General features: G+C 38.3%; 2 protein-coding genes across 2 annotated transcripts; both read left to right on the forward strand.

Moving 5' to 3' along the window:
- Nucleotides 1–2,154: 2,154 nt before the first annotated feature.
- On the forward strand, nt 2,155–5,562 carry LOC147789704 (uncharacterized). Its single transcript, XM_087116946.1, has 4 exons — nt 2,155–2,296; nt 2,477–2,667; nt 4,748–5,205; nt 5,544–5,562. Exons 1-4 carry the CDS (start codon nt 2,155–2,157, stop codon nt 5,560–5,562), a joined length of 810 nt encoding a protein of 269 aa, XP_086973072.1.
- A 9,566-nt stretch (nt 5,563–15,128) lies between these two features.
- Nucleotides 15,129–19,416, forward strand: LOC111808056 (chloroplastic import inner membrane translocase subunit HP30-2). The gene is made up of 6 exons (XM_023693835.2): nt 15,129–15,547; nt 15,704–15,819; nt 18,467–18,593; nt 18,783–18,931; nt 19,016–19,078; nt 19,170–19,416. The coding sequence occupies exons 1-6, from the start codon at nt 15,266–15,268 to the stop codon at nt 19,192–19,194; spliced, it is 762 nt and encodes a 253-aa protein (XP_023549603.2). The 5' UTR covers nt 15,129–15,265; the 3' UTR covers nt 19,195–19,416.
- Nucleotides 19,417–27,647: the final 8,231 nt, after the last annotated feature.

Consider the following 27,647-nt stretch of genomic DNA (forward strand, 5'->3'; position numbering starts at 1 on the left):
TGGCATTGGGATAACTTTGTGTTCTAGGAGGAACTCCATCCCAAGTACCACGTCAAAGTCGTCCATGCGAACTACGACAAGGTCTAGCTCTCTTGTCCAATCCCCTATTTTGAAGGGGATCCTTTTGGAAACTCCCACAATAGGCAAGGCCTCAGAGTTGTCAGCTTTCATTTTCCCCGGGTCCTTTCCTATGGTGAGTCCCAATCTTCGGGCTTCTTGTTGTGGGTCGCTCCTGAATCTATTAGAGTGCTCTTGCTCGGTCGCGAATTTATTGTCGCATCTACGAACATGAGCCCTTTCTCTATTATCTCCTTCGGTTCGACCTTCCGTTGGAGGGCTGACAAGAATTTAAGCGCGCCCATTCGAGGATTGTCTTTACTTCCTTCTTGTCTAGCATAGTCTCGACCCTTGCGTCATTGCTCTCTTGAATGGACACTTGGAGCGCAGTGAGAGAGGCCCGATGAGGACAGTAGGATACTTTGTGGGGATCTTTACACAGCATGCATTGTAAAGGTGTCGTCGGGTGGTTCCTTTGATGGTAAGGTCCTCGAGATGTCCCTGCTTGGTTGTTCTGAGGAGGTCTATCCGTCCATCCGCTTGGTATGTCGTTACCTCCGTTCGGTCTGTTGGGGCTTCCATTTCGATGACCTGGTGGCTTGTATGTTTTGCACCCAGTGTTTGGGGCCGGTGTCGTTCTTCTTTGGGATCCTGCTTCGTTCCCATAGTGTAGGAGTCTCTCGGTGCAGGCCATTGCGGCAGTTAGGGTTTGGACCTTGTTCTCATGTAGCTTTGTTTTGGCCCACGGCTGTAACCCATTTATAAAGAAGAACACCTTGTCCTTCTCTGATGTGCCCCTGATATCTAGCATCAGGGTTGAGAACTGTCTGACATAGTCTCGTATGCCTCCAGTATGTTTCAGGGCTACTAGTTTCTCCATTGCTATATGTCCTGCGTTTTCGGGGAGGAATTGATCCCTCAACTCTTTCTTGAGGTCCTCCCACGAGTCGATGGTGCACAATCCATCCTCGATGTCTTGCACCTTCATACTCCACCACAGTTTGGCGTCGTCTATGAGATACATCGAGGCTACGGTCACCTTCTTGTCGTCGGTACAAGCTGTTGTGGCTTTGAAGTACTGTTCGACATCAAAGATGAAGTTTTCCAACTCCTTGGCGTCCTGATTCCCTTTGAAGGCTCTAAGGTCTAGGAATCTCAGTTTGTTGGATTCTGCATTAGTTTGCCCAGCTGTGACGTTCTCCATGGCTTTCATGGTCACTTCAATTCGAGTGCTCATGGAGGCCATCCTTTCTTGGATGTTATCGATTGTTGTTCTGAATTCATCAGCTAATCCATTGAACAAGCTCATCATTGTATTTTGTAGCATGTTGAACTCTTCGCCACGTCCCTCTTTGTGTGCGACAGAGCTATCCGGACTACCAGACGGTTTTGGACTGCTAGTAGGAGCAACTCTTTCTTCGAGCGAGGTCACTCAAAACATCAGTTCTGCGATTGGCAACCCATCCAGGCGGTTGCCCATTGCGTCGATTTCTACGACTTTCCCAGTCAATTCGGTCACCCGTGCTTCTAAGAAGCGGAGGGTGTCAGGGACTTCTTTGAGGAACAACATTTCCTCCTCTATTAGCGTAAGCCGGTCAGCTTGTGCTTTGGGTGTCGACTTTGTCGCCGACATGGTTTCGGTCTTTACTATGTCACAGAGCTAACAAAGCTCTAATACCACTTGACACAATCGCACTTTTGAAGGCAGCGGACTAGCGATTGTGCGGCACTCACTTTCCAACGACAAGTGAGCTAAGCCAATTTGTTCTTGCGTCGCCTACGGCCAAGCAACGTATGATCGAGCCTCTAGCCTCGGTTTTAAAAGAAGGTTTTAGAAAACGAGGGTAGAGAGAGATTTTTGAAAGAGACGTTATATAAGCAAGCAAGAAAGAGATAACAACGGCTTAGCATATATAATCTTGGGTAGGGAGAAGTTAACAACTAGTCATATCCCCCTATAGTACATTCTGAGGCATTTCATGTCTGGCAAGCCTAGACATGATATTTTTGAGGCGTCATACGCCCTAGAACTACAAAAGTAAAAACACTAGAATGAAAAGACATGACAAGGGTTTGGCTTGTCATGGGCATGCGACCATGTGCAACACGCCCTGGACAAGCATGACCGTGACACTCAGCTACTACCTCGGCATTGAAGTGCAACAGAGTACTACCAGCATCACCATCTGCCAAAGTGCGTACGTGAAGAAGCTACTGGACACAATTGGGCTTGCGGACAGTAACCCTACAAGAACGCCAATGGAGGCCCAGTCCAGCTAAGGAAGGCCGGCACTACGATGAAAGTCAACCCACCAATTACCGCATCATGGTCGAGAGCCTGCACTATCTGGTAAACACACACCCTGACCTTGCTTACTCTATTGGATACGTGAGTAGATTCATGGAAGCACCCAAGCAGGATGCACTTGCGAATGGAACCAGAAGCTGGGGTGTGAGATACTGCGATACAGCGCAGGGAGAGGAAACAAGAAGCTTGAGTTGGTCGACTACAGTGATAGTGACATGGCCGGTGACGTTGATGATCGTAAGAGCACCAGCGAGAGAGGAAAGAAGAAGCTTGAGTTGGTCGGCTACAGTGATAGTGACATGGTCGGTGACGTTGATGATCGTAAGAGCACCAGCGGAATGATTTACTTCCTCTCAGGCGGCGCGATCTACTGGCAGTGTTGGGTTTTATGTCCTAACCAGCGAAATGATTTACTTTCTCTCAGGCGGCGCGATCTGCTGGCAGTGTTGGGTTTTATGTCCTAAAACTCATAGTTTATAAACAAAACATATTCTATTTTCAATAAAGTTATTATTGTTGTTTATTTAGTAAAGATTGTTATTGAATAAAGTAAACTTTACGATCATTAATCTAAATCCAATAAACTAAGAACACTCTGGCTATAGTATGATTACTTGAACTATATGTAGAGACATAAGAGTGAATCAAGTTCAAGTATATAGTCAAAATGATCTATAGTATAAGGATAAGGCTGAGTACCTTATTCTAGGGGCACTATGGATGCGGCCCATTTTTGTATATGATATAAACAATGTGATCACTAAATTGTACGTGTGGAGACATGTGAGTGGGGGCGTCCTATGCAATGAGTATTGCATAAGATCGGACCATGAAGAAAACCACTCTCACTTTATAATGTCGTTTACTGTTGAGACTGATTTTCTTTTCATTCGATGACCTAGGTAACTCGATCTTAATCCTGAGCTAACCATGAACTCCTGTTTATTCGGAATTATCCTTAGATTTGCATGGGTGAGGTGGCTCGAGTTTGCCGACTCAATAAGCCTCCCATTTCAGGGGTAAGACAGGGTGAATAGTTGGGGACGTGGGGTGCAAGATGGAATTCGCTCCTAACCACTTTTAGAGATAGAAGAGAGGTAGTTCCCTTAAGTACTAACTCCAGGTCTTGAACAAGGGACCCCACCCACTCATTGGCCTGAGAGGGATTCGGTTTACTGGTTGGACCACAAACCAATTGTTCATAAGAGGATAAGTGGGACATAAGAAACAAGAAGCAACTTCAGGGGTAAAACGGCTAATTGACCCAGCTTTAGCTACGAACAACCTGTGAGCGTTCGACTTACTAATCATGGTTATATCAAATGGACAGAAATATATCTATAGTGAGGGGAGTGCAACTACTAGGCTATAGTGGAGTGTCCTAGTAGTTAACGAGTATTGTTGATTAACAAGGTTAATGTGTTTAACCGGTTAATCTTGGATCGTTGGTGTCCATGATCTATAGGTCCATTAGGCCCCTCTGCTAGCTCATATCGGACTAAACAATAGAACAGTGTGACGAGTGAGTTCGAAGTGTTCGAATTCAAATTAGGGAATATGCGCTACATATATACGATATATTTAATCGCATTTTTGTTTTATTTACGAATTAAACAAAAAGAGAGAATTTTAGATATTTAAATAAGTTTTAAATATTTTAATCAAATATGTGTCGGAATTGATTGGGATTGGCTTTTGAGTTAATATTAAATATTAATTAAATAGTTTAATTAATCATTTAATATTACTTTAATTTGAAATTAATTATTCAAATTAATTGTTGAATTAAAATGAAGAAAGTCAAAATGTTGACTTCATTTAATAGAAAAATCCATGTTAGTGGAATTTTGAGGCGTCAAAATTTGGTTTAACCAAACTTACATGCTTGCCAAATAAACCCTACAAGTTTGAGTGGAATTTTGAGTGTCAAAATTTGGTTAACTCAAACATGCATACTTGCCACATAATCCCAAACATTTGAGTGGAATTTTGAGTGTCAAAATTTGGTGATCTCAATTTTGCATGAACATGCAAACATGACTCTATAAATAGAGTGATCATAGTACATGAAAGGTCTTCTTGGTGAAAAATCTTGAGAAAAACCTCTCACAAACACTCTCTTCATATATACAAAATACCTCCCAAGTTAAGTCACTCACCGGATTCCACAATCCCGTTCTAAGGCTGGAGGATAGTGGAGAAGACACTAGTGGTGATTCAAAACCGGTTCGTGAGTTAAAAGGAATTTGAACTACAAAAGGTTAGTATTCAAACTCATTAAGTTTTAATACTTATTAACATGCTAGTTAATTACTATAATTGATGTTCTAAAAGTGCCTAAGTTCCAAATTGCTTCCGCATGTGTTATATTAACACCATCAGGCAGACAGTCAATGCCACCAATTACCACAGCATTGTCGGGAGCTTGCGCTATCTGGTAAGCACAAACCCTACCTTGCTTACTCTGTTGGATACGTGAGTAGATTCATGGAAGCACCTAGGGAGGAGCATCTTGTGGCTGTCAAGCGCATCCTGCGCTATGTGGCTGGAACCAGAGGCTGGGGTGTGAGATATTGCGCAGGGAGAGGAAAGAAGAAGCTTGATTTGGTCGGCTACAGTGTTAGTGACATGGCTGGTGACGTTGATGATCGTAAGAGCACCAGCGGGATGATTTACTTCCTCTCAGGCAGCTCGATCTGCTGGCAATCAACAAAACAAAAGGTAGTTGCTTTGTCTTCTTGCGAAGCAGAATACATTGCCGCTTCGACGGCGGCAACACAGGGGGTCTGGCGTGAGCGACTGTTGGAAGAACTCATCGGAAGAGAAAGCGATCCACCAATGTTATATGTGGACAACGAAGCTACGATCTCCCTGATAAAAAATCCAGTTTTGCACGACCGGAGCAAGCACATAGAAATCAGATTCCACTACATCCAAGAATGTGCAAATCGAGGGCTCATCAAGATTGATTTCATTCGAACAGAGGATTAGCTTGTTGACATTTTTACCAAGTCCCTGGCGCAGGTAAAATTTGAAGAACTACGCTAAAAGATCAAATTTCAAATAATAAGGTAGATATACCACAACTTTTAGGAGGAGATTATTAGATAAAAGCTAAGGGTTTTATTCACACGTTTCCTCAAATTTAGTTAGTTATTTTTTGACTTTTGAACATCAGAATAACGCTCTCCGTCTAATGGAAGAGCGTATTTTTTGCTGGCCATTTTGGCCAACTTTTGTGCCACTAGCTAAATTTAGGATAGGTAGTTATTTAAATATGTGAAGCTGAATCAAATAACAACCATCGAGTCTTCAGCAAATATTTCTCTCGCCTTTTCTTTTCCATTATTTTTTTTTTCGAGAAGTTTTCTTCGACCAGTTTTTTACTCCGTCGACGTTTTTCTCTCAATTGCCAAAAGTCAACATTTGATCATCTAACTTCGCATGTGGATATCGATTCTGTACGTAGAAGGTGCATTGCATGGCTTCTGCCTAAATTTTCTTCGGCATCCTTTTTCTCTTAAGCTCTTAGTGGCGTTATGATGAGTATGATGATTGCATGACGTTTATTTTAATATGTTGATGATTTCCATATTAAGTATGTTATATGATGATGAGTGTCATATTGCATCATGTCGATAGATCGACCTAGGAAATAACCCTAAGAGCATGAAAATGATATTAAAATAATATCTAGCGAGCCTATGTTACTTAATGTAAGAAAGAGATGAGACTAAGGTTGTGTCAGAACAGATAATAAGATGAGAACTAGAGAGACCTCATGCATGTTGTGTGTTGATAAGCGTTGGGATACTTCCCCCAGAAATGATGAGTGCAGGCACGCACAGTATGATGATGTAGGTATTCGTGGGTAGCATGACATCAGGGGTTCCGCTAGCTTCTAGACGTCGCTACAGACAGTTAGCTTGACCAGAGAGAGTCCAAGGGGTGTGCGAGCCGTCTGGAGATCCACACTCACACATGTGGGTCATGTGTAGGGAAGTACTACACATCTATAGTAGTCCGGACTGGAGGCCACCCCTAGTATGAGATGAGATAGAGATACATCCGTATAGCATGTTTGCATGTGATTGCATTTAGCATGGCCCCTGTAGTGGGGTCACTTATTGAGTATTCTTCGAAATGCTCAGGCCATGTGCCACATCATTTTTCAAGTAAAGGCAAGGCGGCCATGTACATGTGACAGCGGCATCGCAGACAGAGACTATAACATACATAGGGTAGTTGCATGTTTAAATTCCTAGTCTAGGTTAGTATAAATTGTCTTGCATTTCAGTTACTTCTATTTCATTTCATTTATTTTGTATTTGTTTTCAATTGTTTTCAATGTTGTGTTAAAACACATAAGACCATGGTTGTGCTTTTAAAGTTGAAAATGTTTTTATTGGTTCGAAATTTATACTATTTTATAATGTTCGATTTATATTATTTTATAAGAAAAAGTAGGAGAGAATTTTGGTAGTGGTTAAGAAACCTCGCATGATCTAACTCATTAAACTCGACATATCTTGTCCCCCACCTTTTATTTTATTTCTTATTTCCACCCAAATTTTAGTTTACTTTTTTTTTTTTCGGGGTTTGGGACTAGGAGAATCTTTTCTCATTTTAAATATATTTTCTTAAAAAAAAAATGTTTCAAATAATTTTTTAATAGTTAATTTTTAGTTTTTAAATATAATTTCTATTCGCTTCTCCCTACCCGATAGTTATATGCTGTAAGTTGTTGTCGTCTTTTTGCTTGTATCACATATAATATCAATTTCAATCTTTCAAATTTTACTTTCAAAACTCTCTTTCGAAATCTCTCTGCCCCGTTTTCTAAAACTTTCTTCTTGAGCTGGGACTACAGGCTCGAACATACGTCGCTTGGCCGTAAGCGATGCAAGAACGAATTAGCTTAACCCACTTGTTACTGGAAAGTGAGTACCGCACAGTCACAAGTCCACTGCCAAGTGCGATAACAAAATATTAAGTTGAACATATTCAACCATAAGGCTTCTGGTGGCTACTCCCCTCCTTCTCTCTCTAGGGTTCTTTCTCTCTCTCTTTCTTTTTTATTTTTTCTTTTTCCTAAATACATAAGATTATTTTTCCTAAATACATAAGATTATTTCAAGCGTGTAGGATTAGTGAGGAGTTGAAAGGACTAAAATACCCTCTAAGTTGACTTTGACTATTTTTTTTTTTTTTTTTTTTAAGCTCTCAATAAAATTCTAAAAAGTTCGATTTTAAAAAGAAAAAATAGGACATCCTCATGTCCATCTTCCTTTCTCAAGTAGCACACCAACATACTATGGACTTATTATTTCAATTGCAGCATATAAATCATAGTCTATTTTTCACCTTAATGTGAAGTTGACTTTCTTACATGGAGAGCTTCAAGAAGATGTATATATGGAGCAATCAGATGGACAAAAAGGTAAAGAAAAAAAAGTGTATAGATTGAAGAAAGCTTTATATGGTTTAAAGCAAGCTTCGAGGGCATGATATAGTCGCATTAATTCTCATTTTGAAAAGATGGGATTCATTAAATGCCCATATGAACATACGTTGTAAGTGAAAACTTACAAGGGAGATATTAGTTTGATGAGATATTTTCTTGAAGTAGAAGTTACTCAAACTACCGTAACTTTATCTATTAGAAGAAATATGCTCAAGAGCTGCTTAAAGATTTAAAATGGATGAACGTACATTTGGTACTCCATCAAAATTGGGTTTGAAGTTGCACAAGAATATTGAAAGGCGAGAGGTTGATAAAAAGTACTTCAAGCAAATTGTGGGAAGCTTGACGTACTTAATCTCAAGAAGAACAGACATCATGCATGTTGTTAGCATGATAAGTCGCTATATGGAGGATCCAATGGAAAAGCATCCCAATGAAACAAGAAGGATACTTCGAGAGAGGAACTTTTGATTAAGGGATATTCTACAGAAAAGGAAGTGATTCGAAGATTGTTGGCTAAACGACTATGCAGGTGATATAGATGATCGCAAAAGTACTTCAAGAAGTATTTTCACGATGAGTTCACGAGCTATATGCTGGTCTTCAAAGAAGCAGCCTATTATGACACTCTCAACTATAGAAGCAGAGTTTGTGTTGACAGCAGCATGCTCGTGCCAAGCAATTTGGTTAAGAAAGATACTTGAAATTCTTAATCAGAAGCAACCAGGTTCGACTATTACATATTATTAATTTTGAATAAAACTAATATAAATAGAAATAAAATGAAAAACAATACAAAATGAAATGTTGGGTACTAACATGTCTACTACTAAATGGAAATGCAATTAACCTATATTAACCTATAATCTACTAAAATTAAATACGAATCTATCTTAAGCATGTGTCATAATTTTGGGATTGTGATGCCACCGTCAACCTTACAGGAGCGTCTTACTTTTACATGAAAATTATAGTAGCACGTGGCTTGAGTAGTTAAATATTCAGTAAGCGACCCCATATTGGGGTTAAATGCAAAGACGCAATTGCATGCATGGGACCTATCATATCAGTCTATTTTCCTACTGCAGCTATCCTAATGGGACAACTTGGATGTGTAATTAATTTTCCTACACAAGGCCTACACGTGCGAGTGTGGACCCACTAGGAGTTGTTGATGTCGGACACCCGTTAGGAATAGCGACCATCATGACTGTACTATGTCAAACATAATGATCGTTCCCCTACCTATTAACGTATGCATCCATATTATCGTGAAGGAACAAGGATATTCTCCGATGCATGAGCACACAATAATACATAAGGTCCCAATATTTTTTTATTTTAATTATCTTTAATACAACCCCGAACGTATTCTTCATATCATTCTCATAATGTTTATCATATCATTTATCATAACTTCCATGCATATGTCGAGGTTGTATTTCATGTTAGTTATCATTTTGCATGTCAATCATATCATATCGTTATGTAACATATAAGTCATATCATAATGTTTTCCTGCTTTCAAACATAACAATCCATATCGTGCACATATCATATCATATATCATAACAGTCACATAATATATCTCAAGCACGTCTTCAACAACTCATATCATAACATATCACATCCTAAAGCATATCCATTCATCAAATACAGCATAACAATCCTATCGTATAACATTTACATATTATTTCATAACGGTCTATATATATGACCTATGACACGTGGGAAACGACAAGCACATGTCATCATACAACATATAATTTATAACCTAACGACGATATGGCCACTTACTTGATTAGTCTTAGCTTGTGTTCTCCTAATTACGTTAGCTCCCGCTCCTCGAAAGTGTTCCAAGCTATCGCCAGTAGATCGTTTATCGTCTTTCGTTAGTATTTCACAATTTTAACATAATTTCAATTAAAAGTTGTTAAATATGGTATTAAAATGACCTCAATTACCTTAATTAGGGTCGAAAACATGTTCGGGAGGGTCGAAAGGGTGGAAATTGGGCTAAAATCCGAATAGCTAGCTGAATAGTCAGAAAAATAAGTCGCCGAGCCGAGCCGTCTAAGCCAACTGAGCCGAAGGGTGTTCGGTGCAGGTTTAAGATAATTGGCATTCGGATCGCGGTTCACAGCCTGCTGCAGCCTGATTGGATTGCAGGTGTTCGGTGATCACGAGCTGCAGATGCGCGTGCGGTTTGGGCTGAGGCGCTAATGGGCCAAGGGCAACGGTTTGGGTTATGTTGGTGCAGGCGGCAATTGGATTCCGACCTGACACGACCTGAAGTCCATGGACTTCGTTGGCTTCACCCAACTCGAGCAACAATTTCTGACAGTTTTCCCTCTCTTCCGTACGTCGATTTCCAATGTCGTTTTCCGGCCCTTTTCCTCCCTTTACTCTTATTTGAAATCTAACGAAGTAAAACGCGTTAAAGCATGTGAGGCTTACCTCTCGTAGTTGTATGAACGTTGGCGGTCCTTTTCGCAAGGTAGGTTTAGGGTTTAGGGTTTAGGGTTTAGAATGCATGAACAGTGAGCGTGCCACTAGCTCGCGTGGATCACTCTCTCAATCACCAATTCGTAGCTATCGCTCAATCGTCGTCAAATTCTGAATGAATTCGATTTTTTGGTCAGTTTTTTTTTTTTTTCGGTTCTTTCTATTTTAGAACGTAATTGTAATATAAGAGATTGATTTAGACTATCTTAATAAGAAATTCCAATTATTGTGCTATTTGAGGAGGCCCATGATTTCCTTTTCTAGGTGAGGAAAACATGAGGCCAATCATGACATCCTGTTAAGAAAAACATGCACTACATAGTGCAGCGCATCCCACCTAGAAAAAGAAAATATGGGCCTCTAAAAGCACTGCGTGGTAGGAGATCATGGGTCACCTTAGACATAATTAAAGTATTACCTTGCATTCTTTCGTATCATGAAATCTTTTAAGGCATGGAGTGTATTATCTTATCTTAATAGTTGTAGAGTTTGTGTAGTACCTTCTTTGGGTTCTCAATCCTAAACATTTTATGTATTTCGTATTATTCTTCGGGCATAATTGCATCATGCATTTTTTAGTTTATGAACCCATTATAGTAATAAGCATGAGTTATTATAGAAAGTTATTAATAAGGAATCAACTCAAGGAAAACTCTAATACTAAACGATAAGGAATCAACCAAAAGGAAAGCTGTGATACCAAATGATATGAAATCACTACAAGGGGAATAAGATTCGGATTCCCTTGTTGATCGAATATCTTAAGTCAAGAACACTTGTTTTAGATTTGAATCACTCCACAAGTAAGATCAATCATGTCTAGCTTGATTATTGTTATCAAATATCTCAAGGCAAGAACACTGTTTGAAATTCAAATCACTCCAAAGCAAGATTGACGATAAGCTTGAATGATTCTTATGCAAACTAAACTACATAGAATTGTAAAGAAACTTAGTCATTGGCTAAAGGAAAGCACAAATGCTTGTTTTACTACATTTTCCAAGTCTATTTACACATACAACATACATGAATTTATATAGCCTCAAAATAAAACTATTAAAGTTGTAACATTCATATTTTATGGCCATAATTATGTAAATGTAACGAAGTAAATAAAAAGTCTTAAAATATATTAATGAAATACAATAACTCTAAATTACTCTAAATTGTAATCCACCCGAAATATATAATAATGAAACTTTATTTTTCTTCAATGTGGCATGAATTAAAATATTTTTTGATCGTTTGAACAACATTTTCTTCACATCTTCCTAATTTGGTTTAGGTTCCAAACTTTCTCTAATCAACTTGAAATTTTAAACATACCTTCATGTCCTTAGGAATATGCCTTATAAGAAGTAGCAAGTTGGAGCACGTCTAAACCTTAAAATATCATAAAGAGTTTTAGGGGCATTTTGGTTATTTTACCCTTAAATCTTGGTTTAGCTATTTAACCTTATCTAATGACTTTCAAACATCACAACATCATTAATCACCATAAAATAAGACCTAATACAAAATTTCATAGCATTAGTAAGCCAACTAGATCATGAACCCGAAGGTAAATTACCTTAAGGGTATTATGGTCAGTTTACACTATTACTTACTTTAACTACTTAACCTTATCCAATAACCACCAAATTTCATATATAATATTAATATTCCAAAATACACGAGCATTAAAAATTCATAGGCACCAAAGTTTATTTAGTGGGTTATTTTAACGTTACTTAAATCTCGAACAATTTGATCGGTTCAAGACCTTAACTCTCGGTTCTTCGTGTTTTTCTTTCATTTATCATTAATTCATACTTGGTTTAAGGTTCATATTGGAATTCAAGCGATTCCTACCAGTATTTCTTAAGAAAAGTCTAAGATCACTACTTACCTAGTCATCAACGTTCGAGACCTCCATTTTCAAGCTTTTGCTATCCGAATTACCTCAATTTTCTTCCAAAGATTCCTTATTGTGTCTAGTTTTTGGAACCATAAAATTTTTCATGTGAGCCGGTCTAGAAGAGGGTTAAAACTAAGAAAAACCAAGGAAAGATCACAGTTTGGTTTAACATGGCCAGTTCAGTTGAACCGACCACATCATCGTCTTCTTCCTCTGGACAGGAAAAAGACGCGGGTGTTTATGTGCGCCGTCTTCTAAAACTATACTTCTTCACATATATGCACAGTGTTTCTCCCCTTGATTTCTTCATGAAACTTAAAGATGGTGTTACAAGGAAGAGGTAGAGATTGATTTCATACTTTCTCGTGGATCGTAGCCTAAGATATTTGCCTCCAAAGTTTGTCAAAAATATGATTTCTCGTCGGAGTTTAAAATAGAGGATTCCTTATTGGGAAGTTGTTTTTAAATATTTTAAGGACCCGATTTCTTCATGGAACCTCTTCCTTATTCTTTCCTCAAGCTAAAGGATTGATTTGGAGGAACGTCTTTTGAGTGTGGGACCTTAATTTTAAGAAATTGTCCTCAGTCTGCAACTCTCCCAAAAAATGCAAAACTTCCTTTTCTTGGACGGCTCGTTCCACAACATTTTAGCTCTCGTTTCTTCATCAAACTTGTTCCTCTGAAGCTAAGGAATGCTTAATTTGAGGAGAAATGGATCGGAGGAGGGAATTCGATACTTATCCCAAATTATACCAAAAATTGATTTTCTTTAATTGGGCACGTTCTTGGAGTTATTTCTCTTGGTGGTCTTCCATGGAAATACTCTTTAGAGGTGTATAAACTCATTGGGATTGATTTCACTAGACGAATTAGCTTGTATGCTCGGAGTGAATTTTCAAGCTTTCCTTGAAGTTCTTTAATGGTGGCCTCTTTTGGGGGAATAAGTTCTAAGCTCTTTCAGTGCTCGATTCCTTCATAGAACTTGTGAGTAATCTTTTTTAGAAGTTGTAGAAATGAGTTTGAAGGAAAATGATGGACAATTGCTCTCGAATTTGGAAGAAATCCGAGAGTAGGAGACCCAAAATCTAAACGACTATTACTTGCCATTGGAAGTTCGACTCAACTTGATTATTGTTCCATACTACTGACCCAACTTCAGACGGAACCTTAAACCGATGTTGAAACCACTAAAATGATCGTGATTTGGAGATTGAGTTTCCTGGATTATCCATAAAAAATATCATCTCACTCAATCTCCAATCAACAAGCTACCGACTTCCAATTTATATTCTAGTCATTGGATGTGGTGAGCTATGTGCTCTCTAGAACATAATCAAATTTGGTGAAGTTCTAACTATTGGATTTGGAGGTTCAAGGGATTTTCTATGATTGTCCACGGTTGCATATCTGATTTTTCGATCCGTGGCATTTTTTTTGTAATTATCTCGAAGTTCAGGGTATTTTGATCATTTACCATTTTGAATATATTATTTTTATTTTTATCAGAAAAAATCCAAAAGTTTTCTAAAACTTTTTTGCTAGTCATTTTTTTCTTATGGACCATCCTGAAATTCCTTGTAGATAAGGAATTAAAATTTCGAAAGTTCGTTAAAATTTTGAAAAAAGAAAAAACCTTTTTGTTCCTTTCTCTAATTTTTTCTTCTCCAATTCTTCTGAAAAAAATTTTAGATCCTGAAAAGGACGAACTTTGTTCACTTTTACTTGAATCATTTAATTCTTTTGCTTGAATCTTTTGAGTACTACGTGGACGACTTATTCTTATTTGAGTTAATTTTCTTCACTTTGGGGTGTTAGACTTGAGCATAAATGTTATAACAAGTTTGAATCCGTCTAAAGTTTTAAAAAGTTAAATCCTTTTAATTCGAAATATTAAAATGTGGAACTATTTTATTAATAAGGTAACTTGTTCTATTTACAGATAATCTCTCAATTTTTTACCAAATTAAAATAACATAAAATTAAAGAAAGGAAAAAAAAAAAAAAGGTGGAATGCATGTAGTCAAAAAGTTAAAAAAGCTAATTTGTTTTTTAATATTTTCATTTAAAAAAACTAAATGCAAATGCTAAGAGACACATTCCTAACAAGGGAAGGAAAAAAAAAAAAAAAAAAACTTTTTCTTAAAAAAAAAAAATATTATTTTCAAAATAATTTTATTTAACATTTAAAAATTAAAACTACAATAATAATCTAATTTCACAAATCAAATTGTATTGGAATTTGATGCCAATTTAATTTGGAGAATGAAAACACAATCATCAAATTGTAGGAAATTGTGAAAAATCCAACCGTTTAAGATTAAATTAACACTATTTTTAGTATATTTAATTTAATTTATTTATTTTTTTTGTTGCTAAATTAATAAAAATACCTTCCAATTTTGGATTTGTCCCGTAAATACTCCTAAATTCTTAAAAGTTTCAATAATACCCCTTCAAATATTTTTGAACTTTTAATAATATTTCAAAAATACCCTTAAATTTTTAATAATATTTCGAAAATACTCTACAACTTTAAAATATTTCATTAATACATCTCAACTTTTTAAAAATAATTCAAAAATACTTTTAAGATTAGTACTATATTTAAAATACTCATCAAATTTTAAATGTAACATTAATACTGATTAATTTTATAAACAAAAAAATAAATAAACATGATTTTTGAAAATTTATGAGTATTTTTGAAATATATATATTTTTGAAATATATATATTTTTGAAATATATATATTTTTGAAATATATATATATTATATATATTTTTAGAGTAAAGGATATATATATATATAAATAAATTTTAAATTAAAATTATTTTGTATTAATTTAGCATTTTTTTATATTAGGGTTTGGTTGGGATGGTAGGATTAAATAAGTAAACGAAATATATAATTGTTATCTATCCATTCTCTCTTCATCCGGCTTCAACCCTCAACTTTTCTGCAAAATTAACTGTCGCCGGCCGGAATTGGGGAGGAGCCAAGAACATCAAACGCTCCAGTCGTATTTGTATTGTAGATGGAGCAGGGGAAACAGGGCGTGGCGGTTGAATTCACTCCTCCACACAACCCAGTGGAGCAGATTCAAGCTCGTTTCAAGGAGTTGGAAAATGGGTTCAAAGCCTGGTTAGCCAAGCAGTCTCTCCCAGTTGAGGCCGCCGTTGTCACCGCCACCAGCGCTGTGCAGGGCGCTGCTATTGGTGGTTTTATGGGCACTCTCACCAACGACGTTTCTTCGTCTCTGCCCACTCCTCAGGTCGGCCTCAACCCTCAAGCCATGGCTTCTTTCAAGCAGGCCCAGGTCCTACTCTGTCCCTTCCTATTTTTTGTTTTCTTACAATATTAAGGAGAGTAATTGAAAATCACCTTATTTCCACATTTCAGTTCTTCAATGAACAAATATGATGCTATGGAATCTTGGGTACCTAATTTTTATGGTTTTCTTTCTAAATTGTAGGCTCTTGCTGGAGGTCCCTTAGTACAGGCTCGCAACTTTGCCGTGATGACCGGTGTCAATGCCGGCATATCTTCTGTTATGAAGAGATTGAGAGGCAAGGAGGATGTCCAGTCAAGGTACGGTTCCTTTTCCTGCTTCATAATTAGACCTATCATCAAGCTTCGCATTCCCTGGCTTTGTTAATTTCATTTTACTTTTTTAATGAAAAACTAGTTTGGTTGAAGAAAATGAAATTATGGAAGAGGGATAAGAAACTCTTCCAATTGGCACAAAGAATACTGAGGTTGTAGCTAAAAAATGGTCATAAAACTTGCTTCAAGGCCACAAAGATGAGAAAATCTGAAAGATTCCATTGTTTGTTCAAGGATTAAGTGCCAAAAGAAGTCTCTTACAAGCTGTAACCAAAGGATGTTCCTTTTGTTTTTAGAACTCAAAGACACATTTATACAATCTATTGAACAGGTCCTGTTCAAGTAAGGTCATCCAAAGGATGTTCCTTTTGGAGATCAAATCTTTTAGTTTGAGAACAGAGCACCAATATCAAAGACATTTGAGCTGTTTTTTTAAAATAGGTAAAAAAAAAAAAACATGCTGACAATATTGTGTTAACTATGCTTCTCAAATGTTATGGATTTAATGAGGCGTGCTATGTAGATGCCTTGTATATTTCTTAGGCCTTTGTTTCACTTAGTTTTTATTGTTTGTGTTACTTTTTCAGTTTCAACCTTTGTAATGGCTCAAGCCCATCGCTAGCCGATATTGTCTTCTTTGTGTTTTCCCTTTCGGGTTTCCTCTCAAGGTTTTTAAAACGCGTCTGTTAGGGAGAGGTTTCCACACTCTTATAAAGAATGTTTTGTTCTCCTCCCCAACTAATGTGAGATCTCACGATCCACCCCCTTCAGGGTCCAGCATTCTCGCTGGCACTCGTTCCCTTCTCCAATCGATGTGGGACCCTCTGAACCCACCCCTTTTGCGGCTCAGCGTCCTTGCTAGCACACCGCCTCGTGTCCACCCCCCTTCGGGCTTAGCCTCCTCATTGGCACATCGTCTGATGTCTGGCTCTGATACCATATATAACGGCCCAAGCCCACCGCTACTAGATATTGTTCTCTTTGGGCTTTCCCTTTCGGGCTCCCTCTCAAAGTTTTTAAAGCGCGTCTGCTAGGAAGAGGTTTCCACACCCTTATAAAGAATGTTTCGTTCTCCTCCCCAACCAATGTGGGATCTCACAGTCCAATCCCACCGCTAGCAGATATTGTCCTCTTTGGGCTTTTCCTTTCGGTCTCTCTCAAGATTTTTAAAACACGTCTACTATGGAAACTTTTCCAGAATATTTCATTCTCCTCCCTAACCAATGTGTGATCTCCCCGTTAATCCTTTAAAATTTTATATTTCATCATTTATGTATTGAATGTGGTGCAAGTTCTTGTTATCACTAAAACTTAAAATAAGGGTACATATGAATTTAGAAAAGGGACTTTCTTGTGGGACTTCGGTATTAGTATAATAGTCCTGAATGATATGCCCTCTTCTCCTCGAGGATCTTATCGAAGATCTTATCAATGAATAACCTTCAGTAACTTAAGACAAAAGAACACCGACGAGAAGCTTGATCTTGATGAATTTGAAATGATATTTCCTATCGAGGATCTTATCTTTCAAAGATTCCTTGGTTTCTTTCAAACCATAAATTGCCTTGGATTCATTAATCCAAAGAATCTTTGGTTTTTGATGCAAGAAACAGGCCACTTAGGAGATGTTCAATATTTGAGCATTAGTCTCTTTCTATTTCTTCACAAAAACTTTTGTTTCTTGTTTGAAAAATTATACACAGGAGACTAAAGTCTCGATTTGAGCATAAAGTCTCGATTTTATGGAAATATCTATAAAATATTGATATTGATGTATAATTATGGAAAATTATAAAACAAAAATTGAAAAATAAGCATTTTATACTTTTCAAGTATGTTAATAATACTTATTATTAACATGGGAGGGGAGGGAAAAAGAGGAAGATGGGATTCTTTGATAATGTGCAGACTTCAATCGTGAACGCTAGTGGTGCTTCTCGATAAATTTGTTGAATTAAATAGCGAATACTGTTGAAATTGGTGAAGTCAAGTTATTTATCCACTCCACCCAACCCAAGTTGATCGGCCAAACACCTCCTAAGTTGTTCGTGATTCTGGAACCCTTGGATCAGTTACTTAAGATGGTTTACAAAATTGTTGCCAAGGTCATAGCCAATAGGTTAAGGAAAGGTTCTTCCAATCACTATCTCTGAATCTCAAGGGACCTTTATTATTGGAAGTCGAATTTCGAGTCGAAGTCTTAGTTGCTAATGAGATCCTTGAGATATGAGGTGTAAAAAGAAAGAGATCATACTCTGAAACTGATTTTGACATGTCTTTTGACCATGTGGATTGGGATTTTTCGATAAGGCGCTTGGGAAGAAAGGTTTTGGTTTTAAGCAGCGTACTTCAATTTGAAATTGCATTAGGCCGGTTATATAAGGCGATCTCGTTTCCCCTTTCAGTCCTTTTGGGGGTGGATGTCTTTAGTAAATTGATTTTGAGGGGGTGGATAAGGGTGCGATCAATGGTCTTCGGATCGGTGGGTAACTTGAGGCGTCAGAACGAAGCTATCTTAGCAAAGTTGCTATGGAAATTCTCCTAGTAGATCAACTCATTCTCATATTCCCCATTTTATAGGGGCCCATTAGAAATATCATAAGGGCTTTCTGATATTTGGTTGTTTTTACAGCATGGTGGCTGCTTTTGGATCTGGGGCTTTGTTTTCATTGGTGAGTGGAATGGGAGGTCCAAATCAGGCTGCCAACGCTCTTACCTCTGGTTTCTTTTTCGCCCTCGTTCAAGGTGGAATTTTCAAGGTGTGCATCAATACCAACTCTTTTATTTTCTTCTGATACTTTTGAAGCATTTCTACCACTCTTCCATCTTGAATGTCTTTGGCTGTTAGTCCCAAGTCATGCGTCTTGGCAACCAGAAAAGAAAATCACTGATTTTACGCGATTTTTATCCCGGGACACTTGTGTGTTAGAGTTAACGCTATTTTGCAGGTAGGGGAAAGGTTCTCTCAACCACCAGTGGAAGATGTGCACTATGCTAAAACAAGAAGCATGTTGAATAACCTTGGCCTACAGGGTTATGAGAAGAATTTCAAGAAGGGCTTATTGTCCGATTCGACTTTGCCTCTGCTCACTGATAGGCATGTAAATTGATATAAAGTTGTTGTGCTTAAGGTGTTATAATTAGTAGATATGATGTATTTATTGACTCGGTATATCCACAGTGCGCTTAGAGATGTCAAAATCCCGCCCGGACCAAGGCTACTCATTCTCGATCACATTCAGAGGTCTCGATTCAGCTAAGCTCTATGAACATAATAGTTGTTGCTTCCATCGCTTGTATTCTATCTCATCTTTTTGGCCAACTGATAATTTCAGGAACCCAGAAGTGAGAGAGAGATGAAGCTGATTTGAAGGAGCATCTTCCCCAGCTATATGCAACGCAAGAATACTAAGTTCATCCTAAATAGGAAGAATGTATGATAAATAGGGCCTGTTGTACTTGTGAGAAGTTGATTTTGTCATTTGAATTCGCATTTTAAGTTCAGTTTTGGAACTTTTTAGATTTCTTCCACAGTTAGCTGAAGAATAATGAAAAGAGGTTCGGAAAACAAAGTTTGCTCAACTTTTTGGCGTCATTTTCAACAATTAGCCAGTAAATGAGTAACAACTAACAATGGAATCTCATTGATTCATCGTTCGGTCCGTGTGCTCTTTTGGGTGCCACAACACGTAAACAATTATGTTGAAGCGTGAGTAGTTTTCTCTAATGTGGTTTAAGATCTCTACACTATATATTTCTTTATCAATTAATCGCCATGTAATAGGTCTTCTCTATATGTGTCTTCTTGAATATAACTCAACTGAACTGTTTGTAGCGCAAACTACTACACGTAGTGTTGAACGTAAAGCTCTACAACAAACTACATTCTTCTGGCTAGTTACTTTTGCTTTTAAAAGAGTAAAGGAGAGAAATATGGAAGTAGAGACGGGAAGATTGAAGATTTTATGTTTTATCCTCCACTAACATGATAAATGCACTCGCATCATAAGGATGTATAAATTTATAGCTATTTGTTTCAATTGAATCAGCTATGTTAAACCAAAAATTCAACCCATCTGTAGTTCTTTTTCAATTTTTACCCTCTTCCAAATCGGTTCTCATAAAAAAAACCTTACGGTTCCATAAACCAAACATTCTAAGGAATCTTTCAAAGAAAATTCGAAGTAATTTGGATATCGAAAGTTCGAGAATGGAGGTCTCGAGCGTCGACGACGAGGTAAGTACCATCTTAGACTTTTCTTAAGAAATATTTGTAAGAATCGCCTAGATTTCAATATGAACCTTAAACTAAGTATGAATTAAGGACATATGAAAGAAAAACACCAAGAACCGTGAGTTAAGATCTTGAACCGATCAATTTTCTCTAGATTTAAGTAACGTTAAAATGACTTACTAAATGAACTCCGCTGCCCATGAAATTTTAATACTAAGAATATTATAGAATGTTAAGATTATATATGAAATTTGGTCGTCATTAGACAAGGTTAAGTAGCTAAACCAAGTAATGATCATAATGCCCCTAAGGTAACTTATCTTCGGTTCATGACCCAAATAACCTCCAAATGTCATGGAACGGTATGAAATGCCTTATTTCATTAATTCTAAGGATTATGTTAAGTTTGAGATGATGGTGTTACTATAACACGTGCGGAAGCAATTTGGATCTTAGGCACTCTAAGTACATTAGTTATAGTAAATTAGCTAGCATGTTCAAAAGCATTAAAACTCAACGAATTTGAATACTAACATTTTATAGTTCAAATTTCTTTTTCCTCACGAATCGATTTCGAACCACCAGTAGTGTCTTTCCTACTATTCTTCGGCCTTAGAACGTGATTGTGAAATCCGGTGAGTGACTAAACTTAATAGGAATTTAGTATATGTAAAGAGAGTTTTGGGAGATTTTCTCAAAATTTTTTAAGAAGAATTTAAATGTACGTTGATCAATCTATTTATAGAGTCATATTTGCATGTTCATGCAAATTCGAGATTATCAATTTTGACCCTCAAAATTCCACTCAAATTTGTGGGATTATGCGGTAAACATGCAAGTTTGGTTAATCCATATATTGAGACTCAATATTTCACTAACTTAAACATGAATTTTTTCATTAGGTGGAGTCCACTCCATTTTAATTCAACAATTAATTTAAATAATTAATTTCAAATTAAAACAATATTAAATGATTAATGAAACCATTTAATTAATATTTAACATTAATTCAAATGCCAATCCCAATCAATTACAGGCACATATGGATTATGAATCCCTATTCATAATTAAAATTTAAATATCTCAAATTCTCTCTTTTTATTTAATTCGTAATTAAAACAAAATGCGGTTAAATATATCGTATATATGTAGTGTATATTCCCTAATTTGAATTCGAACACTTCGAACTCACTCGTCACACTGTTCTAAGGTTTAGTCTGATATGAGCTAGTAGGGGAACCTAATGGACCTATAGATCATGAGCTCCAACAATTCGAGATTAACCGACTAAACTCATTAACCTTGTTAACCACCATTCGTTAACTACTAGGACACTCCACTATAGCCTAGTAGTTGCACTCCCCTCACTATAGATATATTTTTGTCCATTTGATATAACCATGATTAGTAAGTCGATCCTTCACAGGTTGTTCGTAACTAGAGCTGGGTCAATTTACCGTTTTAAGTTACTTCTTGTTCCTTAAGTCCCACTAATCCTCTAATGAACAATTGGTTTGTGGTCCAACCACCAAACTGAATCCCTCTCAGGCCAATGAGAGGGTGGGGCTCATTGTTCAAGACCTGGAGTCAGTACTTAAGGGAACAACCTCTCTACTATCCCTAAAAGCGGGTAGGAGTGAATTCTATCTTACACCCTATGTTCCCAGCTATTCACCGAATCTTACCCCTGAAATTGGAGGCTTATTGAGTCGGCGAACTCGGGTCACTCTCACCCATGCAAACCTAAGAATAATTTCGAATAAACAGGGGTTCATAGTTAGCTCAGGATTAAGGTCGAGTTACCTAGGTCATGAATGAAAAAATCAGTCTCAACAGTAAACGACATTATAAAGTGAGAGTGATTTTCTGCATGGTCCGATCTTATGTAATACTCATTCATAGGACGCCCCCAATGTCTCCATGTACAATTTAGTGATCACATTGTTTATATCATATACAAAGTGGGCTGCATCCATAGTGTCCTCAGGATAAGGTACTCAACCTTATCCTTATAGTATAGATCATTTTGACTATATACTTGAACTTGATCCACTCTTATGTCTCTACATATAGTTCAAGTAATCTTACTATAGCCAGAGTGTTCTTAGTTGACTGGATTTAGATTAATGATCGTAAAATTCACTTTATTCAATAACAATTATTACTCAATAAACATCAATAATAACTTTATTGAAAATAGAATATGTTTTTGTATACAAACTATGAGTTTTAGGACATAAAACTATGAGTTTTGTATACAAATTCACTTTATTCACGAAACCGGCTCGTTCTCGCTTGCGTTCTAAGGCTGTTTTTAAATGGGGCAGTTGTTTCACTCGGTAGCAAAAAAATTATTTCTTGGCGTTGGAGTGGGGAATGCCCCAACTCGATGGTTGGGAGCTGAATTTTGCAAAACCGGCGCATTCTCGCTTCCGTTCTTGGGCGATTTTGAAATTGGGCGGTTTTTTGGCTCGGTAGCGAAAAAATTATTTCTTGGCATTGGGGTGGGGAATGCCCCAAGTCGATGGTTGGGAGCCGAATTTTGCAAAACCGGTGCGTTCTCGCTTGCTTTCTAGGAGTGTTTTAAGTTTTGAAATGGAGCAGTTTTTTCACTCGGTAGCGAAAAAATCATTTCTTTGCATTGGGGTGGGGAATGGCCACACTTGATGGTTGGTAGCCAAATTTTGTGAAACCGGCGCGTTCTCACTTGTGTTCTAAGGCGGTTTTGAAATGGGGCGGATTTTTCAGTCGGTAGCGAAAAAATTATTTCTTGGCATTAGGGTGGGCAATGCCCCAACTCGATGGTTGGGAGCCGTATTTTGCGAAACCGGCGTGTTCTCGCTTGCATTCTAGGGCGGTTTTGCAATGGGGCGGTTTTGCAATGGGGCGGTTTTGCAATGGGGCGGTTTTTTCACTCGGTAACGAAAAAATTATTTCTTGGCGTTGGGGTGGGGAATCCCCCAACTCGATCGTTAGGAGACGAATTTTGCAAAACCGGCGAGTTCTCGCTTGCGTTCTAGGGCGGTTTTGAAATGAGGCAGTTTTTTTGATCAGTAGCAAAAAATTATTTCTTGGCATTGAGGTGGGGAATGCCCCAACTTGATGGTTGGGAGCCGAATATTGCGAAACCGGCGCGTTCTCGCTTGCGTTCTAGGGCGGTTTTGAGTTTTGAAAGAGGGAGATTTTTCGCTTGGTACCAAAAAAATTATTTCTTGGCATTGGGGTGGGCAATGCCTCAACTCGATGGTTGGGAGCCGTATTTTGCGAAACTGGTGCGTTCCCGTTTGTGTTCTATGGCGGTTTTGAAATGCGGCGATTTTTTCACTCGGTAGGAAAAAAAACATTTCTTGGCATTGGGTGGAGAATGCCCCAACTTGTTGGTTTGGAGTCGAATTTTATGAAACCGGCGCGTTCTCGCTTGCCTTCTAGGGTGGTTTTGAAATGGGGCGGTTTTTTTGCTTGGTAGCGAAAAAATTATTTCTTGGCATTGGGGTGGGGAATGCCCCAACTCGATGGTTGGTAGCCCACTTTTGCGAAACCGGCGCGTTCTAGGGCGGTTTTGAAATGGGGCGATTTTTTCGCTTAGTAGCGAAAAAATTATTTCTTTGCATTGGGATGGGGAATGATCCAACCTGATGGTTGGGAGACGAATTTTGCTAAACCAGCGCGTTCTCGCATGCGTTCTAGGGCGGTTTTGAAATGGGCTGGTTTTTTCGATCGGTAGCAAAAAAAATTATTTCATGGCGTTGGGGTAGGGAATGCCCCAACTCGATGGTTGGGAGCCGAATTTTGCGAAATCGGCGCATTCTCTCTTACGTTCTAGGGCGATTTTGAAATGGTGTGGTTTTTTCGCTCGGTAGCGAAAAAATTATTTCTTGGCATTGGGGTGGGGAATGCCCCAACTCGTTGGTTGGGAGCCGAATTTTGCGAAACCGGCGTGCTCACGCTTGCATTCTAGGACAGTTTTGAAATGGGGCGGTTTTATCGCTTGTTAGCGAAAAAATTATTTCTTGGCATTGAGGTGGGGAATGCCCCAACTCATTGGTTGGGAGCCGAATTTTGCGAAATAGGCGTGTTCTCGCTTGCGTTCTAGGGCGGTTTTGAGTTTTGAAATGGGGCTGTTTTTTCGCTCGGTAACGAAAAAATTATTTCTTGGCATTGGGGTGGGGAATGCCCCAACTTGATGGTTGGGAGCCGAATTTTGCGAAACCGGCGCGTTCTCGCTTGTTTTCTAGGGTGGTTTTGAGTTTTGAAATGAGGATGTTTTTTCGCTCGGTAGCAAAAAAGTATTTCTTGGCATTGGGGTGGGGAATGCCACAACTCGATGGTTGGGAGCCGAATTTTGCGAAACCGGCGCATTCTTGCTTGCGTTCTAGGGCAATTTTTAAATAAGTCCACCCCACCAAAATGTCGAGAAATATTGTAACGGCCCAGATCCACTTGCTAGCAGATATTGTCCTCTTTGGGCTTTTCCTTTTGGGCTTCTCCTCAAGGCTTTAAAACGCGTCTGCTAGGGAAAGGTTTCCACACCTTTATAAATGGTGGTTTGTTCTCCTCCCCAACCAATGTGGGACATCAGAATCCACCCCCTTCGGGGTCTAGGGTCCTCGCTGGCACTCTTTCCTTCCTCCAATCGATGTGGGACCGCCTCCAAATTCACCCTCCTTTGGGGCCCAGCGTCCTTACTAGCACACCGCCTCGTGTCTACCCCCCTTCGGGGAACAACGATAAGGCTGACACATCGTTCGGTGTCTGGCTCTGATACCATTTGTAACGGTCCAGATCACTGCTAGCAGATATTGGCCTCTTTAGGCGTTACGTCAACGTATCCTAACGCTATCGTTCTATCAATCTATCACAAACCTATCCCTTTCTACCCATATCCTAACCATATTCTTTCGTCAATCTCCCCTATCCATAGCACTCCGGTATGTAACCTAACCTTAACGTTTCATAAACATATCTTACTCTTATCGTTACATTTCGTTTTGTGCATCCTTCTCATATCCTATCTCAAACGTATCTTTGAACACATCGTACCATAATTATTATCATTCAGTCCACATATTACAACACAACATAAACATAATATAAGCATACCGATGCACAGATAATTCACACATATTAGTATATATGACACGTGCAGAACCACAGGCACGTGTCAACATCAAATATAACCATGCCGATAGTAAGACCACTTACTGAGTATTTCTTTAAATACTCAAGCCATGTGCTACTACATTTTTTCAGGTTAAGGCAAGACATTCCTTTACAATTGACGACGACATCGCAACTCGAGACCATGACACATGCATAGGATAGTGGTATTTATTTTCTTAGACTTAGGATAGAATAGGATGTTTTTAACTTAAACGCTTATTTATTTTATTTCGGGTCGACTGTATTTTAAGATAAATGATATATTTTATGAAATTTAAATGAAGTCTTTTGCATCCAATGTTTAGGATATGTATACAGTGGCGACCTTAAATTAAGTAGAAAATTTCGGGTCGTTACAAATATTTTTTTTCCATGCGTGCGAAAAAAAATGCACCCGTGGGGCCCGCCCCCTAGAACGAAAGCGAAAATGCGCCGGTGCGCGAAATTCAGCCCCCAACCATCGAGTTAGGGCCTTCCTCACCAAAATGCCGAGAAATATTTTTTTGCATGCGTGTAGAAAAAACACACCTGTGGGGCCCGTTCGCTAGAATGCAAGCGAAAATGCGCCGGTGCACGAAATTCAGCCCCCAACCATCGAGTTGGGGCATTTCCCACCAAAGTGCCGAGAAATATTTTTTTGCGTGCGTGTGAAAAAAACGCACCCGTGGGGTGGCTTTACGGAACCGCCCTAGAATGCAAGGAAAATTCAGCCCCGAACCATTGAGTTGGGGCCTTCCCCACCAAAATGCCGAGAAATATTCTTTTGCGTGTGCGCGAAAAAATTGCACCCATGGGGCGGATTTTCGGAACTGCCCTTGAACGCTAGCAAAAACGCACCGGTGCGCGAAATTCAGCCCCCAACCATCGAGTTGAGGCCTTCTCCACCAAAATGCCAAGAAATATTTTTTTTGTGTGCGTGCGAAAAAACGCACCTATGGGGCGGCTTTTTGGAACCGCCCTAGAATGCAAGCGAAAACGTACCGATGTGTGAAATTCAGCCCCCAACCATCAAGTTGGGGCCTTCCCCACCAAAATGCCAAGAAATATTTTTTTTGTGTGAGTGCAAAAAAATGCACCCATGGGGTGGATTTTTGGAATCGCCCTAGAACGCAAGTGAAAACGCGCCGATGCGCAAAATTCAACCCCCAACCGTCAAGTTGGGGCCTTCTCCTCCAAAATGCCGAGAAATATTTTTTTTGTGTGAGTGCAAAAAAAACGCACCCATGGGGGCGGCTTTTTGGAACCGCTCTAGAACGCAAGCAAAAAAGCGCCGATGCGTTAAATTTCGCCCCCAACCATCGAGTTGGGGCTTGATGGTGTTGTTATAACACATGCGGATGCAATTTGGATCTTAGCACTCTAAATACATCAATTATAGTAAACTAGCTAGCATGTTCATAAGCATTAAAACTCAAGGAGTTTGAGTACTAACGTTTTGTAGTTCAAATTCTTTTTTCCTCACAAACCGGTTTCGAACCACCACTAGTGTCTTCCCTACTATTCTCCAGCCTTAGAACGGAATTGTGGAATCTGGTGAGTGACTAAACTTGGAAGGGATTTAGTATACGTGAAGAGAGAGTTTGTGAGGGTTTTTCTCAAGGTTTTTCAAAGAAGACTTTCCATGCACCTTGATCACTCTATTTATAGAGTCATATTTGCATGTTCAACAATTTTGAGATTACCAAATTTTTTACACTCAAAATTCACTCAAATGTGTGGTGGGATTATGTGGCAAGCATGCTTGTTAACCAAATTTTGAAACTCAAAATTCCACTCAAATTTGTGGAGTTTATTTGACAAGCATAGCATGCAAGTTTGGTTAAACAAAATTTTGACCCTCAAAATTCCAATAACTCAAACATTTGGACTTTCTCCATTTTAATTTAACCATTAATTTAAATAATTAATTTCAAATTAAAGTAATATTATATGATTAATTAAACCATTTAATTAATATTTAACATTAATTCAAATGTCGATCCCAATCAATTCCGACACATATTCATTAAAATATTTTAATCTTATTTAAATATTTCTGATTCTCTCTTTTTGTTTAATTCGTAAATAAAACAAAAATGGGGTTAAATATATCGTATATATTTAGCTCATATTCCCTAATTTGAATTCGAACACTTCAAACTCACTCATATGGTTTAGTCTGATATGAGCTAGCAAGGGGACCTAATGGACCTATAGATCATGGGCTCCAACGATCCGAGATTAACCGGCTAAACTCATTAACCTTGTTAACCAACATTCATTAACTACTAGGACACTCCACTGTAGCCTAGTAGTTGCACTCCCCTCACTATAGATATATTTTTGTCCATTTGATATAACCATGATTAGTAAGTTGATCCTTCATAGGTTGTTCGTAATTAGAGTTGGGTCAATTTACTGTTTTACCACTGAAGTTACT

This window comes from Cucurbita pepo, chromosome 13 (assembly GCF_057944985.1).
Source record: "Cucurbita pepo subsp. pepo isolate OVF chromosome 13, ASM5794498v1, whole genome shotgun sequence".
Taxonomy (NCBI): domain Eukaryota; kingdom Viridiplantae; phylum Streptophyta; class Magnoliopsida; order Cucurbitales; family Cucurbitaceae; genus Cucurbita; species Cucurbita pepo.